This window comes from Somniosus microcephalus, chromosome 24, assembly GCF_052327205.1.
Source record: "Somniosus microcephalus isolate GS21.2 chromosome 24, FLI_Smic_1.0, whole genome shotgun sequence".
Lineage (NCBI taxonomy): Eukaryota > Metazoa > Chordata > Chondrichthyes > Squaliformes > Somniosidae > Somniosus > Somniosus microcephalus.
The window spans coordinates 21,177,835-21,199,028 of record NC_141010.1 but is presented as its reverse complement, the minus strand read 5'-3'; the positions used below and the strand labels follow the sequence as shown (position 1 = coordinate 21,199,028).

The window sequence follows — 21,194 nt, the reverse complement described above, 5'->3', positions numbered from 1 at the left end:
AACGACACGTTTTAGGGTGGCTCAGGGGACCGAGGGAGAGGGTGCGCGGATTCTCGGAAGGGGCACTGGAGGTCCTGGTGGAGGAGGTCCAGAGGATGAGGGATGTCTCGACGGCAGCGGGGGGGTGGGGAAGGAGTCCACCTCGGCTTCCGGTCCTTCTCTCCTGCAGTAGCTGGTGCTGCTCTGCCTGGCCTCATGTCCTCCTCCCACTCCTCCTCCAGACCAAGGGGGACCCCTAGCAAGATGCCGATGACCACACACACATCCTTTCTCCTGGTGATTACTATAAAGTGTCCAATAAGGTAGAGTCGCACAGCACTCACTCTCTCTAGGTGAAGTCCTCAGAGAATTTCCACAATAAATGTTGAGAGTGCTGGTGAAGTCTTGACAAACTGTCCCAGAAAATCTCCCGATGTGTCTCAAAAGTCCTCTTCAAACCTCCACCAGCCGCAAGTGAACAGTGAAAGCTGAGCATGCCTTTAAGTAGCGCTCAAAATCCTCAGCAATGACCTGTTTACTCCTGTTCAGCTGGTTGCTGTTAGGAGAGGGCGTTAGTTGAAGCGCTAGTCACCAAAATACCACGCAGCCTCTTTAATGAGAGCTAGCAGGCAATTTAATTGACCCTTAATGATCCTCCGGGCAGCTGTTCCTAACGCGCGCTTCAACTCCTTTACCAAGATGGCATCTTGCCCTAAACGTGCAGCTCAAGACCCCAACTTGGCCACCTTGGAGGCTCTTTAGCACCTGAAGTATCCGGGAAAAATCACCCCCATAGCCTCAGTAAATCAAAAAGAAGGAATTCACATTCTTTAACCTCATAATTACTTACCTTAATATCCAGGACTGCGATTTCCTGCTGGTTAGTTGTTGAAAGGAGGAAGTTATTCATTTGACTCTTCAAAGGGTCATCAACCTCTACATCAATGTCGTAACAAGCAGTTTTCTTCTGATCATTAGGATCAACACTGTAGTTAACCACATGTAAGAGCTTTATTACCATATCTGCTCGCTAATACAGATTCTGTATTATTGTAATCCAGTCACTAACACAGTCTCTGTATAGCTGCATCTAGTCTCGAACATAGATTATATAACCCCACTCACTAATACACTCTTCCTTACTGTACTGTCACCAAGATAGAGACTGTATATTATTATACCCAACTTCTATATTACTTTACCCAGTCACTAATGGAGACTCCACTACCGTACCCCGTCACCAAGAGACTATCTGTTACTGCACCCAATCACCAACGACTGTATATTACAGCACACAATCACGAATACAGGCTATAAATGAATGCTTCTCCAGTTTGTGATATCATAGGAACCCCTTGATTGAATTTTCACTTGTAACTCACTGCCAGCCATTCCATTTCCAGTACATAAAACCATGGGTATTGAGACACATCAGTTGGTTGAAGTAATTGAGCACAGCACTGATCCAATTCATGGGGTCAGCTGCAATATTTTCATGGAGAATTGTCTGTTAGTCGGGCGGGAAGTCTACTTTTCAGTTTCGGCAACCTGAAAAACTCACCAGTAATTCCCGTCACCGATACTTTAGCATATTTATCCCAGCCTCTCACCATCCTTGGTCATTCAGTATTTTCCTCTATCCTTCTTTGACGGTTTGGCATGGTTATCCCTCTTTCATCGACCCTTTGGCAGATTAATCCCTCCCTCTGCGACCCTTCACTGTTTCCTTATCATCTTTGCAGGTGCCACTAATCCTTTGTGGGGTGCGGCAGCTCTGCTTTGCTGTCAGCAACTAGCTCTTCCTGCACATCGAAAGGTGCATTTCCATTTCAGGCTAAAGATCAAGTGGCCAGTGGTGGTTTTCGATGAGAACAAAGTTAAAACCAAACCGTTAAGCGCTGTGCATCTTTAAAACATTGCCCAGCGTTGATCTATACATTCTTCTTCGGCAGCACCTCCCAAACCCGCGACCTCTTCCACCTAGAAGGACAAGGGCAGCAGGCGCATGGGAACACCACCACCTCCAAGTTCCCCTCCAAGTTACACACCATCCTGACTTGGAAATATATCGCCGTTCCTTCATCGTCGTTGGGTCAAAATCCTGGAACTCCCTCCCTAACAGCACTGTGGGAGTACCTTCACCACACGGACTGCAGCGGTTCAAGAAGGCAGCTCACCACCACCTTCTCAAGGGCAATTAGGGATGGGCAATAAATGTTGGCCTTGCCAGCGACGCCCGCATTCCAGGAACGAATAAAAAAAATATTCAACTAATCACGTCATTGATGAATCAAATATTCGACACAACCCTGACTGTGCGAGTCAGAACACCAGCGCCTCTTCTCTTACCTAATCATGTGATTGATAATGATGGGGTCTGGATGCTGCAGGAGGCCAGCCAGTTTTATTGGAATTTCAGAGAATTTCATTCGCATGCAGTTAAAGATCTAAGAAAACAGACTCACTGTTAACAGAGGAGACACAGTAAAAGGGAACTGTAACTGTGTGAGGCTCTCAAGGCAGATCTCAGCTTTACTGACAACTTGGTTATTGAGGCATTGGTATTTATTACTGAGCTGGGATTGATTACTGAAGAGTTCAAATGGTCTCCCATATGTGTATGCGGTTAGATTTCATATGGACTGATCCAATTATTGTATATAAATTATCACTGTCCAAAATAACCTAATACAGCACGGAACACCTACTGAATTTGCACAAGAATGCCAACATGTGGAATAGAATGGACAAGCAGATGTTTAATTCCCACTAGGCTAAGTTCCTAATTTCAGCCTTATTGTGCGAGTGATAACACACGGAGACTGAGGGGAGGGGAGTTGTCAGCCTGGCTCCAGCGTGGCACTAGAAGAGGCCTAGAATAAGTTGCCTGCTCTCTGTTTGTAGTTGGTGCAAGGCTCTCGGAGAACAGCGTGAAGGGAGAGAGATTCAACTTAAAAAAGAGGACTTCATTATATAGTGGTACCTTCCTCTTCAGACCATAACACTGCCAGGAATGTCCAAGCATTTGGGTTTGTGAACCATATGAAACTGCGGAGGGGTGGGGGGGAAGGCATTTAACATTTAAAACCATTAATTTGCATATATCTCAAGCTGCTGATAAACGGAGCAAATAATAAATATAAGCACAAATAGGACCGAGTTGCCTTGGCTTTGAGGGCCAGATTGTTAGGGCCCAGGGCTTCATCGAATCATACAGCACGGGAGGAGGCCATTCAGCCCATTGTGCCTGTGCTGGCTCTTGGAAAGAGCGATTGAATTAGTCCCACTCTTTCCCCATAGCCCTGTATATATATTTCCTTCATGAGGCCCTAAGGCTGCAGGTTGGACACACCTGCTTTAGACGGATTCCTGAGAAGGATTAGACTTGAGTATATACACAGGAACATCATTTGTTATTCCAACAGTAAACTGTGAAACACTAGCGATTGGGTCAGCTCTATGGAATGCGCCGAGAGTCCGATTGCTTTTGATTTTGTATTTCCTTCATGTTTCAGCTATGCGCTAAATGACGGAGTTGACGGCTCACCAAAAGTAGGCCGTCAAAGTCCTTCCAAGCTTCTGTCCATACCAAGAACTGCCATCTAGCAGATTTGAAAGAGCAATTTTTGATTTTCTTTCCCTCTCACTGGGAAATTGCCTTGTACTCGCTCATCAGCTCTCCCCGTAAAACACTGAGATGAGGAACTGATTGCATGAGGAAGAATCACGGCTTACACTTCTGCACATATAGTGTAACTCCGGACTCTGGCTCTCCGTTGGGGTGGAGTGTTCCTTACCTGCTTGAAGTAGCGATTGCAGTTGATGTATTCCTTTTCATGGCTGTCCTGCAGCCTGTTCTTCTTGATGTACAGCCACAGCGCCTGCATGATGTTAGCCCGTGTCTGAGTGTGGACCCCCAGTAAACGGGCCAACCTGGCATCCAGCTTATACTGTGGGGGCTGAAGCGGAAGACAAGATCATGTGCAATCACAGGCTGCACATTTTGGTCAGTTTCACACAGCTCTATGACGGGCACTTCCTGCCTGTTGTAGTAGACAATCACGTGAAGTAAAACTGCCACCACCTTGACAAGGCCAGCACCCCGCAGACCCAGAACAACGACAACCGCCTTGCCAGCAAACAAAATATATGTTCTACACTACAGCAGCTGGGCTGGGTGAGCTACAAGCAGTAACACGATCTAACGGCTCTGTTCACTGCATAGATGGCTAGAATGTTGTTTTCATGGCAAGTGAAGCTATCGGATTTCCTTAATTGTCCTACAGCCTTTTTTTTTTCTCATCCTCGAACCTAAGCTAGCGCTCCGTCTGTGTTTCCCAGCTTTTAGAACCAATTCTACAGCAATTTCCATTGTGCAGCTTTCTTACAGATAAGGCGTGAACCCTTTACCTGCTGCGATCAATGGCTATATTTAGCTCATTACACATTAGGGAATTTTAAGATACTGGTTTCCAATCCACACAATGGGTGCGAGCCATAATATCAACATCACCATATTTTTGGTTAAGTTGGGTATGGTACAGTAGTTGGTTACATTACTGGACTAGTAATCGAGAGCACAGGAGTACAAATCCCAGCAGATTGAGAACTTGAACTCAGTTTTTAAAATCTGAAAATAAAAAGTTGGGACAAGTTAAAAAAAGTGACCGTGAAGCTGTTGGATTGTCATTAAAAATAAAATTGGTTCACTGATGTCATTAAAGGAAGGAAATCTGCCGTCTTTACCCGGTCTGGCCTATATGTGACTCCAGTGTCACATCAACGTGGCTGCCTCTTAACTGCCCTCTGAAGTGACCTAGCAAAGTCACTCAATTGTATCAAACCGCTACAAAATAGGAAGCTGTGGGAGCAACTTTACCACACGGACTGCAGCGGTTCAAGAAATTCCACCACCACCTGCTCAGGGTAAATAGGGATGGGCAATAAATGCTGCCTTGCCAGCGACGCCCACGTCCCGAGAATGAATTTGAAAAATTACCCGCATAAGGAGCCAGAGACATTATTAGCATGTGCTGCATAGAGCAGCTTTTTTGTTTCTGTTTCTTTGTTCCAAGTGAATCAGGAAATTCCTACCTGGTGATCCAGCATCAATAGCAGGGTACATTTCACATTCACGTCTCCCGGTCTTTTCACCTGAAAGCCGTCTGTCTCCTGGGTAGTAGGCATCCTGTGCCACTGTAATCCAGAGTTACACGCCAGTTACAAGGCAAGTTACAGAACATGCCAGTCATGCCAAAGCATTTTTTTTTTTTTTTTTTTTTTTTTTTTAAATGATTTTCCTCCCCTTTGGGTCTCTTGTAACTATTTACACCCGAGTAGGCAAGCGACCATCTCTCAGGCCTCTGTTAATGCCGCCACTGGGACACACGCCAATGGCGCCTCTGGTTTTCCTACTGCCAGTCTCATTTGCGTGGTCAGTGGCCGGGGAGGAATTTACTCAAAATGTAATGAACTGCATTTAATTATCCTGTAACAAACACAACTTGCGTTTTATATGGTACTATAACAAAGAAAAATGTCCCGAGGCGCTTCACAGTGGAAGGAAACAGACGCTAAGCCAAGGAAAGAGAGATTACAAGGGATGAACAGAAGGTTGGTCAAAGAAGTTGGTTTGAAGGAGGGTCTTAAAGGAAGAGGGAGGGAGGGAGATGGAGGGACGGAGGGGGTTTAGGGAAAGAATTCCAGAGTGGAGGGCCTAATTGTCTGAAGGCACAGTTGCCAATGGTGGGGTAAAGGGAGGGGGCTGCACAAGGGAGGGCCATCAAACTCTGGGGAAGCGGGGTTTTCAGGAACGCAGAAAGTGAGGGGTGAGGCAATGGAAGGCCTTAAACATAAATACAAGAGTATTAAATCTGAGGCATTGGGGACCGGTCCACACAGCGCAATTCTATTTCAGTTGAACGGTGTTTTAACAGTTTAACTTTTTATTGTGTAATAATATCGCAGCCCTGGAGCCATACTAAGCAATAGGAGTTCTCCTTGTGTGACGATAAGGTTGCATTCACCCCATTGAGAAGGAGTAGCACAGATGGGAAACATCACCTTGAGACTGTGTCCGTTAATGGTTTCAGCGTTGGTGTTACTTGATAATCTATCATTTTTTTTTTTCTCTCTGTACATCTACACTGAGGATTGTGTCTACTACACCTGATACTCAACAGTCCAAATCCTTCCGCTGATGAAACACAAGTTAACCATACAGAAAACTGCAGGGTTGCTATTATAATCCCTGTTACAGTTTGGAATATAATATAGAGCAACAAATAGTAACAAAGGGAAGATTTGGCACAGCCTGGGGCTGCCAGCACCTTTGTGCAGTATTAATGTTACCGAGAGACATTTGATTCCTCCGAGGTAAAAAGTAAAGGGGCAGCAACAAAAAACACACAGCCTTTCTCAACTCCCACAATAGGAACAGGTGGGAGTCACTATCATACACGTAGCGGAAGCTGTCAAACACATTCACACCTTGTGCGGAGCGATCAGATTAGCTTTATACGGGGCAAAACAAACAGGGCGAAAGCCAACAAACGGGGCTTTATGAAAGGTGTCACGGTGGCTGGTATTTAAGACACACATATTGAAAAATGCATGCAGCGGATGTCTGAAGGGCAGCGAAGGAGTAGCAGCTGCATTATGTATGCCTCCTGCTGTAGAACTGGTTTATCTGGGCTGTGTAGTGGTATCATGTTTCTGTGTTGACTGACCCTGCATGTTATGTGTGTACTCTGGAGGTTGATGCAGTAAATTTAAGCTTGTAGTGGCCTCAACGTTTTTTCTGACAATGAAAATTTCCTGGTTCACAGAATTAGTACTTCCTGTGCGGGGGTGAGGAGAGGGGGTGAGGCTAGGATAGCGCAACGTTATTTAACCCACTCATCGCCGAGCATCCGATCCTACCTCCACCAAGTGATTGTCTGGTCCGTACAAATCTTTGTCCAATTCGATAACCAGACTCTTGAAAAAGGATGAGAACTTCCTTTTCACCTTTCCAGGCTGGAAAAGGGAAAATGACAATCAGCACATTTCAGTTACTCGGTTAAACGCACTTCTGTTTATAAACGGGCACATTGCCAGGGCAGGATGTAACCCTCTACTGAGCCGCGGCCAACCCCGCTCGATTACCTGCCGCTCAGGGGATTTGGGCGGCTCGATCGTTCCTTTTCTCGATCTTGCTTAGATTGTGCTCCAAGCCTTGCTCTGACAGCACAGCCAAGATAAGGAACTCACTGCACCAAGTATCGTGGATGTAATTACTGTGCCCTTACAGCTTTGTAGTATTGGTATACTATATCCCTATGCCCTGCTCCACCATGTTATTTATATACTGTATTTATCTTAGTGTTGTAATCAATGTTCCCTTTAAGCTGTGTGGCCGCGCAGTTTTCTGGACTTCCCATGCAGCCAGCTTTCCGGCTGTTCAATGCAAAAAACCATGCATGCGCAGTATTTTGAAGGGGCCACGCACCCAAAAAAAATAGGAACATTGGTTGTAACAACTGTATTCTGTGAGATGGTATACAAATCGAATTGGGTCATTTACTTCAAATATATATGTGTTCCACTTTCAGGTGACAGGTTATAGGATTTACAAAATAGAGGGTGCAGTTTATAAATATATTAAAATAAACCCTACATTATACTGTAAAGAACACATATCTGGTGGTAGTTTGGTCTTGAGGTTCTGCTAATTGCCAGTTTGAGTCTTACAATTTATGACTACATCATGATCTCTCAACTGAACGGAAGTCTTATAACCCTCTGCCAGACAGTCAATGCGCTCACTGTGACCCTGCATAGATCCCTGAAGGTAACAGGACATATTGAGAAAGTGGATAGCAAAGCCTATGGGATCTTTGGCTTCATAACTAGAGGTATTGAGTACAAAAGTAGAGAAGTTATGCTGAACCTTTATAAAGCGCTGGTTAGGCCACAACTGGAGTATTGCGTCCAGTTCTGATCACCACACTTTAGGAAGGATGTGAAGGCCCTTGAGAGGGTGCAGAGATTTACCAGAATGGTTCCGGGGATGGGGGATCTTAGCTACAAGGACAGGTTGGAGAAGCTGGATTTGTTTTCATTAGAGCAAAGGAGGTTGAGGGGTGATTTGATAGAGGTGTACAAGATTATGACGGATTTGGATAGGCTAGACGGGGAAAGGCTGTTCCCACTAGTTGATGTTACAAGGACTAGGGGACACATATTTAAGGTTTTGGGCAAGAGATACAGGGGGGGGCGTGAGGAAAAACTTTTTTACGCAGCAACTGGTGAGGACTGGAACTCGCTGCCGGCGGAAGTGGTGGAAGCGGAAACACTCGATGTTTTCAAGGGGAGACTGGATAGGCACTTGAGGGAAATAAACTTGCAGGGCTACGGGGATAGAGCGGGGGAATGGGACTGACTGGATTGCTCTACAGAGAGCCGGCACGGACTCGATGGGCCAAATGGCCTCCTACTGTGCCCATGTCAGGCATCCGCTACCCTCTCTGTGACCTGGTATTAGTTACGTTTTTTAAAAACTTGTATACCTGTAGTGTTCACAAAAGAGTTCTATAGTACAAGCCCCTCCGATAGCTCCATTCTCAGGTACTCGTTCAAAGAAATACTGCATCCTGGTATTTATTAAAAACAAGCATTTTGGTACGTCACTGTGATTGCCCTTGCATTTGCCACAGATAAAATAATCTCTGCTACTGATATATTTAATACCATCATTAGGTACAGGTACCGAGTGCAGGGCAGACTAAATCCAACTTACATCATCAAGTAGCTTTCCTTCGACCCGAAGCTCCCATGATGCAACAGTCTCTCCCTCTTCGCCCTCGGACTTGGCTAGAGTGAAGGTGTTGGAGATGTAGATCCTTAGTTTGCGCTTTTGCTGAAATGAAGAAAACACAAAGTGTCTCAGAGACTTTCCAATGTAGGGCATCTGCAAATAGCCAGGCCATCTGTTAATCCTACAAACAGCGTGCGGTCTTTACGAGATTAGACATTTTTCTCTAGATCTTCTCCTCTTGCAGGTCACTTGCTATTGCATATCCTGACAAAGCGGAGACAGGAGGAGATTGTTTGCACAAAATCTCGATGATCTTCCTATAGAATTGCCAGGCAGTCTGAGTCAGTCACTGTCTTCTCGTCAGGAGAATACAATGATAGACCAGATCATCCTTGAGTTAGGAGTGTTGGACCACTTGGTGCAATTCAGTGTCTTCTGGTCAAGACAGCAGGATGCTTTTGACCAAATACTTGTCCATGGCTGCACCTAGGCCATTTTGTGATTACCTGATGTCTCCTTTTCCTCCACCTGAGGTGGAACACTGCACGTCATGTATTCAGCCGGTCCGCAGACCTAACCACATAATAATGGACAGAAGCAAGAGGAAGCCATGAAACTCAATCACTAAGGTGACCAAATCCAAGTGGAAGGGAGCCCAGTCTTAAACTCACAATCTTGTGGTTGGCCACAAATGACCTCCCAACCAGACACTAGGCTGGCGCAATGGTAGATTGTGTTTACTGGAAACCTTTTAATCTGGCAGCAAATTCAGACACAAGTGAAACAACTAATACAAAGATCATTCTGTGAATGTTTTGATTACAATGACATTGTTAACGGTTCTCTCTCCTCAGGTACTGTTCCCCCTCGCCCTTAATTCTGCCGTCATCACCCCTCTCCTCAAAAAACCAACCCTTGATCCCTCCGTCCTTGCAAACCACCCATCTCCAACCTTCCTTTCCTCTCCAAAGTCCTTGAATGTGTTGTCGCCTCCCAAATCCATGCACATCTTTCCCGTAACTCCATGTTTCAATCCCTCCAATCAAGTTTCCGCCCTGCCACAGTACCGAAACGGCTCTCATCAAAGTCACAAATGGCATCCTTTTGTGACTGTGACAAAGGTAAACTAGCCCTCCGCATCCTTCTCGACTTGTCTGCAGCCTTTGACAAGGTTGACCACTCCATCCTTCTCCAACGCCTCTCCACCGTCGTCCAGCTGGGTGGGACTGCACTCACCTGGTTCCATTCTTGTCTATCTAATCGTAGCCAGAGAATCACCTGCAACAGCTTCTCTTCCCGCTTCCCCATAGTTGGTGTTCCCCAAGGATCTATCCTTGGCCCCCTCCTATTTCTCATCTACATGCTGCCCCTTGGTGACATCATCCAAAAGCACAGCGTCAGTTTCCACATGTAGACCCCCAGCTCTACCTCACCACCACTTCTGTCGACCCCTCCACGGTCCCTAAATTGTCAGAATGCTTGTCCGACATCCAGTGCTGCATGAGCAGGAATTTTCTCCAATTGACTATTGGGAAGACCAAAGCCATTGTTTTTGGTTCCTGCCACAAACTCCATTCCCTAGCCACTGACTCCATCCCTCTCTCGAACATCTATCTATCTGAGGCTGAACCACACTGTTCGCAACCTTGGTGTCATATTTCACCCTGAAATGAGCTTCCGACCACATATCCGCGGCATAACTAAGACCGCCTATTTCCACCTCCGTAACATCACCCATCTCCGTCCCTGCCTCAGCTCATCCGCAGCTGAAACCCTCATCCATGCCTTTGTTACCTCTAGACTTGACTATTCCAACGCACTTCTGGCTGGCCTCCCACGTTCTACCCTACGTAAACTTGAGGTCATCCAAAACTCGGCCACCCGAGTCCAAATTTGCACCTAGTTCGAGCCACCCATCACCCCTGTGCTCGCTGACCTACACTGGCTCCCAGTTAAGCAATGCCTTGTTTTCAAATCCCTCCATGGCCTCACCCCTCCCTGTAATCTCCTCCAGCCCCACAACCCCACCCACCCCCCGAAATATCTGCGCTCCTCTAATTCTGCCCTCTTGAGCTGGTGGCCGTGCCTTCAGCTGCCTGGGCCCTAAGCTCTGGAATTCCCTGCCTAAACCTCTCTGCCTCTCCACCTCTCTTTCCTCCTTTAAGACACTCCTTAAAAACTAAGGGGGAGAAATTCAGTATAGCCCCGTTTGGGGCACTAACTTCGCCTGGGCGCTAAAAGTAGCGCCCCGGAAAAATTAGCGCCCCCGCGCCAGGAATTGGTCGGTTGCGCCCCAAAGGAAAGCGGGGCGCTACTGGAGGCGCCCGGCTTCCCTCTTGGGGCGCTGCAAGTGAATATCGTGGCACTACGTGCCGCAGCGCCACACGCTGCGGCACGTCGCGCTGCGGTATTGCAGGCCTTCTTCCCCTTCTTAAAAGGGGAGGGGCCTTGTGCAGCGCAATCTGGGCCCCAGGGGATCGGGAGTGCAGGCAAAAGAGCCCGGCACCCAAGAGAAGTGCCGGGCTCTTGGAGCGCAGCCGGCACTCCGTGAGGGTGGGGGGGGGGGGGGGGGGTTCCGGAGGCTGGGGACGGGAGCGCAGGCAGGTGCTGGCAGGCGGCCAACAACAAAAATGTCCGCCCCGCACCTCGCCTTTAATTTGTGCCTCCCCGGCCACAGGTACGCCACCCTGACCCTGTCGGACATAGCGTCCGGCGGTAAATCAGGGGGCGCTCCCGAAGATCGCGGCCGGGGCGTGAGCAGGGCGCTGCGCACACCGATGACGTCATCGCCAGCGGCGCAGCGCTAACGGTCAGCGCCACCACTAACCTCCCGCTGAATTTGGCGGGAGGCGAGGGCAGTGCCGCGCCCAGGCGCTAGTTGGTTTGCGCCCCACTTAGTGCCCTCTTAAGGCGCTAACAGGTGGCGCAACCAACTGAATTTTCCCCCCATAGTCTTTGACCAAGCTTTTGGTCATCTGCCCTAATTTCTCCTTTTGTGGCTCGGTGTCAAATTTTTGTCTGTTCATACTCCTGTGAAGCACCTCAAGTCGTTTTACTATGTTAAAAGTGCTATATAAATACAAGTTGTTGTTGTACATGGCCTTTGTTTTGTAGCCTGTTTTCATTAAACACTGTTGAATAGTTGTAAGACATTGCTGATGCACAATGAAGGAGTATGACCATGCAGAAGTGAGGGAAAAGAATGACACTATTGAGACTATCTATTAAATCCTGAAAGGAAAATAGTTTAGAACCCCCCCCCCCAAAAAAATGTAACGGAATTGATTTTTTGAGGAGCTATACCATTAAGGGTTTCTTCATAGACTCTTGAATCTCCAGCCGTTTCCTCATAATAGTCTGATCCAGTTTGCGCTCAAAGGCTAAGAGGTCCATGTAAGCTTGGGATTCGGGAACAAGTTCTCGGATCTGAAAATTAAAGGGTAACAACATATCAGGGCTGCTTTGGACTGAAACAAGAGCAATTGTGCAGTAACTAGTTTCCTTGTGGTGTTGCCTGGGAAAAAAATTGCATTTATATAGCGCTTTTCATGACCACCAGACGCCCCAAAGTGCTTTAGAGCTAATGAAGTATGTTTTTTGAAGTGTAGTCACTGTTATAATGTAGGAAATGCGGGAGCCAATTTATGCACAGCAAGCTCCAACAATCAGCAATGTCAAAATGAACAGATGTTTTAGTGATGTTGATTGAGGGATAAATATTGACCAGGACACTGGAGAGATCTCCCCTGCTCTTCTTTGAAATAGTGTCATGGATCTTTGACGTCTACCTGACAGAGCAGACGGGGCCTCGGTTTAACATCTCATCCAAAAGACAGCACCTCTGACAGTGCGGCACCCCCTCAGTACTGCACTGGAGTGTCAGCCTAGATTTTTGTGCTCAAGTCTCTTGAGCGGGACTTGAACCCACAACCTTCTGACTCAGAGGTGAGAGTGCTACCCACTGAGCCATGGCTGACACACACATGCCTGTGAGACGTTTGGTTTATGGTTGCCACACTGTACTCTGCTGCATTGTCACTTTTGATTTCAGTAAGGTGTAAGAGTGAATGTGTGAAATTTTTGGATTATATTCACTTGAAATTTCAAGAAGGTCCAGGGGTACATTTATAGATCTTGTCCTTTCAAACTTGTTTGGAGAGAATATTTTGAACTACACGCTAAAGAGAAATTTTGGTAGTTACAGGTCTGGGGTTCAAATACATAATTCCTTGAAAGGCCAATAGCAATTTGGGTTTTTAAATAGAGGCATAGAGTACAAGAACATGGAGGTAATGATAAATTTGTAGAAGGCAGTGGTCAGGCCACAGTTAGCATACTGTGTGTAGTTTTTGAGTGCCCAGTTATAGAAAGAACATTAAAGCCAGAGTACAATGTAGGTTCACCAGGATGATACCAGGGATGATAATCTATTTGTGAGGACAGACTGGAGACTATTTCCACTGAAGCAGAGAAGACAGAATGCAGATTTAACAGAGCTTTTTATGAAGGGTTTTGATAGGGCGGATAGGGAAAGACTATTTCCCGTGGTTGACGAGTCAGTGACAAAAATCTTCTATCGCAGAGAGGTGCTGAGCAGAGGCCAACTTCAAATTCAAAAAACTGACACTTGCCCACACAAATAATATCTTTAGGAAGCTGGCTTCACAATCACTATGGGGCATATTTTCTATTTTTTTTGCTGAGTTTAGCGTAAAAAAGACATAACTATAAAACAAGTTTCCCCCGCTTTATACTCACCTCTAGTTTTTCCTCAAAATTAGCGAACAGCAGAAAATATACCCCCAGGATACTCGACAGCTGGCACTGTCATGGTAACAAGCAGTCATCACTGTAACCATTAGGGTGCCGGGTGCCAGAACTACCCACTTGTGTTATTGGCCAAGCACATGGCACTGAAACCATTTGGACACATGAAACAGCCTTCTGCAGTGCCATCCATTAGATGGATTGTCAACCGACATGTGGGGCATGTAGAACATCCTGCTGGACAGTCTGCCGCTATTGGATAACCTAGGAACTCTGCATTTGGCACCCAAGACAATCTTACATAAGTAAATCTCAAAAGAACAGCAGTATCAAACACTTGCCCTTTGTGGTAGAATTTTGTCAGCCATCTTCCGTCTCTTGACACTGCAGGTACCAAAGGGACATTGTTAGGTAACAATACCGATTGAAGATTAAATGCATGCCTTTTAAACATCAACTGAACATATCAACTCATGCTTGTTTGAAGTCATTTTTTTTAATCATGAAGTTGTGTGTGCAAGAACGAGGAAGTCATTTCAGGGACATGGCATTCTTTGCTCGCTTCTATAATCAGCTCACTTTACCTTTTGCCCCATCAAGCAACTCTGAAGCTTTCCCTTCTCCTTTACATTTCTATCCAGGGTACAATTTGACCTTTTCCTTCTTAGGGCAGCTGGAAATAGCCATCAATACCTGAACCAGCTGTAGCAGATTTCAAAAAGGATTGATTTTATTTTCTAATTAATCAATAATTTTACATCATGCACACCAGCTATCTTAAACAGAACTTTTTGACTAGCTGGCCTTCCACTGACATAGCGCTATAGTTTGAGGCAGGATTGTGAAAAGCCATACTGAAAACTGACTAGCAGGGGAAAGGGTTAAGAGTTATCTAAACACTACAGAATGTCCACTCAGAGTGCAGCATAATACCATCCTATCGGGTTCAATTTAATGGTGAGTTGTAAAGTACTGTTGGCCACAAAATAGAGATAATGCTGGCAATTTACTACAATAGCAAAGGGTTATTGTGGGTCACACTAACAAAATTGAACGATCAACGTTTAAATCTTAGGCCACTGCTCTTGCTGAAATACTCTACCATAAACTGTTTTCCATTTAGCTATCTTGTCCATCATCCTCCAAACATTAGGACAAAGCATGTTAGGGGTCTGCTCACCAAGTGCAGAAGTTCAAGGAGCACCAGGGCAAAGCTTTCTGCTGCTCTGTGATAATCAACGATACTCGTAGAATGGCAGGGTCCTGAGGTGGGGAGGGGAACCATGATTCCAGTGCAGCTGCTTTTATACTCGTCTTAAAGGGGGGATAGTGATACCGGTTCCCAATGCGTGGGTTTCTAGCAACTAAGCAACAACCCCACTGTAAACTTGCTAGATTTGCTAAGTATGGTCACTGGGAAAACCCTTTGGGGGAAAAATTCAGTTGTTTGCGCCTCCCGTTAGCGCCTTAAAAGGGCGCAAAGCAACTAGCGCCCGGGCGCGGCGATGTTTGCGCCGCTTGCGAAATTAACTAGAAATTTTGCGGCGGCGCTAAACACTACCGCCACGATCTCCTGCACCGGCAGATCATGACGTCAGTCGAGTGCGCAACGCCCCGTTAGCGCCCCAGACCGGAGATTGAGTGGCGCCCCCTGCCTTACCGCCTGCCGCTAGCAACGGCAGGTTGAGGGGAGCGTTTTGCTGTCAGAAAGGGACTGGGGGAGCGCTATTTAAAGGCGACCGCTTCCTGCCTTTTTTTGTCGGTGACATTTTTGCACCACGCATTCTGAGAGAGAGAGAGACTTCTGGAGAGATTCAACGCTGTGTGAAGGAGTTTTGAGTACTGAGCAGCACTTTGCAGGTTAATTTTGATTTGCCCTTCCTTGCTTCGCCAGCACTCTGAGGTAGCGCCTCGCTCCTCGGCCTTTGCGCCTTAAGACAGGTGTGAAGCGCCTGACTTAGCGCTCCAATCACCTCCGGGGTGATAAAAGCCAAGTTTGCCGTCGGAGGCGATAATTAGCGCCAGGCGCTAAACTTTGCGCATGGCCGATAATGGCGCCCCAAACTGAATTTTTTCCCCTTTCTTTTTAAACTCAGTCTCTCCAGTGGCCAGACTTAGCAAATGGGAAATAACAACAGAAAATGCTGGAAAAACTCAGCAGGCCAGGGCAGCATCCGTGGAGAGAGAAACGGAGTTAACGTTTCAGGTCGAAGACCCTTCGTCAGAGCTGGAAAAAAAGCAGGAAAAGGGATAGATTTTAAAGCAAGTGGGGGCTGGGAAAAGGGGGAGGGGATGAAAGAACAAAAGAGAAGGTCAGAGATAGGATAGAAAGCCGGAGAGATTAAGAGACATTGAGAGACATTAAGAGATATTCAAGGAACAATGGATGGCTCTAGATGAAGTGTGAGTGGCGCTGGCAGAGTGAAGGACAGCTATCGTGTGGGAGGGAAGAAAAAAGCCCAGACGAAAGTGTGGAAGTTTGTAGTAGGTTTTTTCATCGGCGTCAACACCCCACTACGACCACATATTCCAGCCCACCTGCAGCCCAGACCTGTTTCAGGAGCGGGGCACAGAATGTTGAGCTATCATATCTGTCCAGAGGGCGAAGACAGCAGTGAGGCAAATTTCTCCCATGTGGCTTTGCAGAGGGAGGAGGCCTACATTTATACACACAAAAGAAAATTAAAGTAACCCTATCTTTTATTTAGAAACACATAGAAGATAGGAGCAGGAGTAGGCCATTCGGCCCTTCGAGCCTGCTCCGCCATTCAATGTGATCATGGCTGATCATCCAAATTCAGTACCCTGGTGAGGAACTTATTACTTGTTTTAATTTTTTTTCTTTTGCTTGCCAATTTTCTCTGTCAATTTTGTCCCCTCCTCTCTGATAACACGGACTCCTTGCTGGAATAGGGTTCCACAGGTGCTGGTTGCTCTCCCAGTACCTTGCCCATGTCTCATATTCATATATATATATATATATATATATTGTAGGGTCGCTGGGCAGCAGTCAGGAATTGGAATCGTGGCCAATTTTCTCCTCCAAAACCCAGTGACGCTGAGACCAACTGCGGTGCCCTACCACTGCTGATTCTGAGATCTGATAGCTCGGCATAGACGTGGCAATGAAGCTGGAAGCTTCTTGGTGTGTTTGACTCATCTACGCACTGGATAAACTCAGAGCCACTGGGAAAGCATTCCATTAACTTGGCTGTTCTCTCTGAAAGGAATGAATAAACGCTTTGTTTTCTGTACACGGGGACCTGGGCCTCCTTTCCGGTCCGCTGTCTTACCTTCTCCCACGATTCTGCATTGGCTGCGGAGGTTGCTGCTGTGGAAGCAGACGCTTACGGAATGGGTCCATCATTGGCTGCGGAATACCTGGCCTCATGGCAGAGCTCACCATGAACGATGGGCCAGAGGACATGCCCATCTGCATTCCTGGCATTCCCATGCGAGCTCCTGGTGGCATCCCTGGACGCTGTTGGGGGGTGTGAGAGGAAGGGGCAAACCAAGAAAGTATACAAAACATTGTCACAATCAGGCAATACACTTATTCTGATAGATAACATCTTTACAGAAGTATCAGAGGTATATTTCTTAAAGCTAAAGGGATCAAGGGATATGGGGGGGAAGGCAGGGACAGGGTACTGAATTTGGATGATCAGCCATGATCTCATTAAATGGCAGAACAGGCTTGAGGGGCCGAATGGCCTACTCCTGCTCCTATCTTCTATGTTTCTATCAGGTAGAAGTGAGAGTGGAAGGGTGATGTCTCTTTCCATCCATGGCCTTCCTGCTTATGACAATTGACCAACCAACCCAGCTTTATATGTTTACGTGAGATGCTTTAACTCGATTTAATAACTTGTTTGTCACAGCCTATCATTAAGCTGACCCATCAGTCTGTCTGCAAGTGTTATAAATGGGAAATTGTGGGTACAGAACTTATTCCACATGTGGGTATGATCAGATAAGCCTTCAGTACAGGTTTACATTGTGTATTTCACAATGCCCCTTTGATATCCATTCCTGGTACTAATTTATAGCCACACAAAATCACAGTTCCATACCAATTAAATCACAAAAGTATGGATAATGCGTGGTTACCTAGTGTCTTCAAAGCCAAAAGTCTAGAAACATCCATATGTTTCTATCCCCACTGTACAGATCGCCTAGAACCTCCCCATATCTCATACATGTCCCTATAATAATTTGGATCTCACTACCTCCCCATGGCCTCTATGATACACTATCCAACCACAATCTACAATTCAGATACTATGGCCAAAATTTTCAGAGACCTTGGCAGGGCCTCACACCCCCTGTGGCTTATCATAAAATTGCATTTTCACTGTCCACAATTCTCCATCCACTTTGCGCAAACAGGAATTTCCGCTAAGTCACCAATTGCATGTGAGGCCTTGCTGATGGCATGATTTCTCGTCAAGTTTCTCCCCTTACTGCCCTATCGTTCTTATAATTTAGATCATGTACCTCACCCATGCTACTTTGATTCAGTTCTTGCGTCTCCCCTATATCCTACAATTCAAATCTCATATGTGCCCTTGCCCCCAAACTTCGGATCCAATAGCTGCTCAATTCTGCTCTCATATTTTAACCATGTTCTTATAATTCTGTTTTCATATCTCCCGTATATCCCTACAATTCAAATCACATATATGCCTTTTTAATTCTGATCTCATGACTCTTCAAATAGGAGGCAAGCATAAAGCCAGGAAATTAAAGGCCAGTTAGTCTTATTCCAGTTGATACACTACCAGTGTCTATAATATGAGGTTAAATAACTAAACATTTGGAGAAACATGAGTTAATCAGGACCAATCAAAATCAAATCAAATCAACTTTTATTGTCATTGTTAGTGCACAAGTGCAGTACAACGAAGTGCAGGCTTGCGGCTTCCAAGAGTGTACATTTGGATTAAGACATTTAAACATTCAACATACATTTGGCTTGTAGTATATTAACATAAACATAACCCTAATAAAGTGCATTGGCAGATGTGCAGGCTTTAGAGTTTATTTGTGGAGTTCAGTAGGATGACAGCCCTGGGAAAGAAGCTGTTCCTAAATCTGGTCGTACGGGTGCGAATGCATCTGTAGCGTCTCCCAGATGGCAGGAGGGCGAACAGACCGTGGCTGGGGTGGGTAGGGTCTTTGATGATGGACCGTGACCTCCGTAGACAGCGTTTCTGGTATATGTGCTCTATGGTCGGTAGCCGGGTGCCGGTAATTCGTTGGGCAGTTTTGACTACCCGCTGCAGGGCTTTCTGGTCATAGTAGCTACAGCTGCCATACCATACTGTGATACAGTTAGTCATGATGCTCTCTATTGTGCAGCGGTAAAAGTTAGAGAGGATCAGGGGTGACAGGTTACATCCCTTCAGCCTCCTTAGGAAATAAAGGCGCTGCTGGGATCAGCATGAATTTCTAAAGGCAGGACATGCTTGACTAACTTTATAGAATTCTTTGAAGAAAGATAGATAAATTAAATAAGGTTTATATGATTTACAAAAAGCACTTGATATGACAGGAGACTTATGGCAAAGATAATGGCACATGGAATTAAGGAGAAAGTGGCCACAAGTACAGAGCGATGGATGCAGGGCAGGAAGAAAAGGGTATGGGTAAAAGCACGATTCTCTGTCTGGAACAATGTGCGGAGTTGTATTCCACATGTTTTGGGGCTGCTATTATTTACAAATACATAAATAATCTGGATTTAGTATTTCCCCATAATTCAGATCGCCTACCTCCCCATCTCTATAATTCAGTCTCCTCTCCATCTGTCCCTATAATTCAGATCTCCTCTCCCAGTGTCCCTATAATTCAGTCTCCTATCTCCCAGTGTCCCTATAATTCAGTCTCCTCTCCATCTGTCCCTATAATTCAGATCTCCTCTCCCAGTGTCCCTATAATTCAGTCTCCTATCTCCCAGTGTCCCTATAATTCAGTTTCCTATCTCCCAGTGTCCCTATAATTCAGTCTCCTCTCCCAATGTCCCTATAATTCAGTCTCCTCTCCCAGTGTCTCTATAATTCAGTCTCCTCTCCATCTGTCCCTATAATTCAGTCTCCTCTCCCAATGTCCCTATAATTCAGTCTCCTCTCCCAATGTCCCTATAATTCAGTCTCCTCTCCCAATGTCCCTATAATTCTGTAATGTATGTACCTTTAAGGGGGGGAACTACTTTTTACAGCTCCTGTATCCTGTAGTACCGGCAGTGACCACACCTGTATATAAACCCTGAGTAGTGATCTGTACAGTCAGTTGCAGTTTGAACCACGTTGCGTAAACACCTGTTGTACCGTTCTCTGCAGTCCTTTTCTTATTATTACATGGACGTAACAGTGGCGACGAGCAAGTTCGAACCTACCTGCAACTCTGCATCACCTCCCAGGGATTCGCTCCTGGAGAACAGTGGAAGGTGGTCGAGTCCAGAAGCACGGGCGTCGACCATGGGCAACCGCCCAGTCATCCAGCGGAGATTTGAGCATCGCAGGGGAGGCTGTCGAGAGCCAGGCTTGGCTTTCCAGTCACAGTGGTCCAGCAAAACGGGCTGGCAACAGGTACAGCGCAGACCCTTCCCGGACAGCGACAGGCTAGAGCCCGACCGAGCGGCACAGAAAAAGGCCGAGCAGCGTCGACGGGGGAGAGAGAGAGAGAGAGAGGGCAGAGCGCATAGGGCGCAGCCGGTGTTCAGGACCGAGCGGCGTCAACGGGGGAGAGAGGCGAGAGAGAGCAGGGCGCAGCCGGTGTTCAGGACCGAGCGGCGTCAACGGGGGAAGAGAGGCGAGAGAGAGCAGAGCGCAGCCGGTGGTCAAGGGCCAAGCAGCGTCAACGGAGGAGAGAGGCGCACAGGAAAACGCGAGGCGCTGCCATTGCCACGAGGACTGCAGAGAGCGGCGTTGGCAGCAGCGCAGGAGCAGCGCACGAAACCCACAGGGCGTCGCCATTTGCCTCGAGGACTGCCGAGAGCGGCGTTGGCAGCAGTGCGGGAGACGCCATTTCAAGTCGCAGCGGGGAAAGAAAGGAAAGCGCGGGAGATGCCATTTTAAGCCAGTCTAACCACACCCAAAAATGCCGAAGAGTGGCAGTATCACAGCGTTCGACAATGAAGTCGAAGATTGGCCGATATATGTCGAACGCATAGAAGTATACTGCAAGGCGAATGAAGTGCCAGATGACAAGAAAGCGCTGGTATTGTTGAATTCAATGGGTGCAAAAACGTATGGCTTACTACGAAACCTAGTAACCCCAGAGTAGCCAGTAGAAAAGGATTTTGAAAACATAGTGTCAATCCTACAGGACCACTTAAACCCCACACCGCTGCTGATAGCAGAAAGATTTAAGTTTCACAAAAGGAACCAGCATAAAGATGAAAGTAATGCTGAGTATTTAAAGGAACTGCGCAAGCTATCGAAACACTGCCAGTTTGGAATGGGACTAGCAGATACTTTAAGGGACAAGTTTGTGTGTGGGCTTCAAAGTGAAGGAACCCAGAAACGGCTTTTATCTGAAAAGGACCTTACGCTGGAAAAGGCTTTCAGCATTGCGGTATCATATGAAGCAGCAGCACGGGCCGCTGCAGAGATACAACGGAGACCGCAAGAATATGGCACAAATGAAA

The 21,194-nt window shown here is 46.5% G+C and overlaps 1 protein-coding gene across 1 annotated transcript in view; it reads right to left on the bottom strand.

Annotated features, from left to right (window-relative positions):
- The window catches only part of LOC147101114 (SWI/SNF-related matrix-associated actin-dependent regulator of chromatin subfamily D member 2-like), a 53,920-nt gene that overhangs the window by 24,936 nt on the left and 7,790 nt on the right, over positions 1–21,194 (bottom strand). Inside the window, exons 2-10 of the mRNA XM_085966300.1 lie at positions 16,837–17,024; positions 13,885–13,927; positions 12,080–12,202; positions 8,759–8,878; positions 6,901–6,996; positions 5,074–5,175; positions 3,777–3,938; positions 2,329–2,426; positions 830–965 (exon numbers count right to left, since the gene is read on the bottom strand). Of these exons, the coding sequence (XP_085822426.1) occupies positions 830–965; positions 2,329–2,426; positions 3,777–3,938; positions 5,074–5,175; positions 6,901–6,996; positions 8,759–8,878; positions 12,080–12,202; positions 13,885–13,927; positions 16,837–17,024 (1,068 nt within the window). The remainder of the gene's footprint in view (positions 1–829; positions 966–2,328; positions 2,427–3,776; positions 3,939–5,073; positions 5,176–6,900; positions 6,997–8,758; positions 8,879–12,079; positions 12,203–13,884; positions 13,928–16,836; positions 17,025–21,194) is intronic.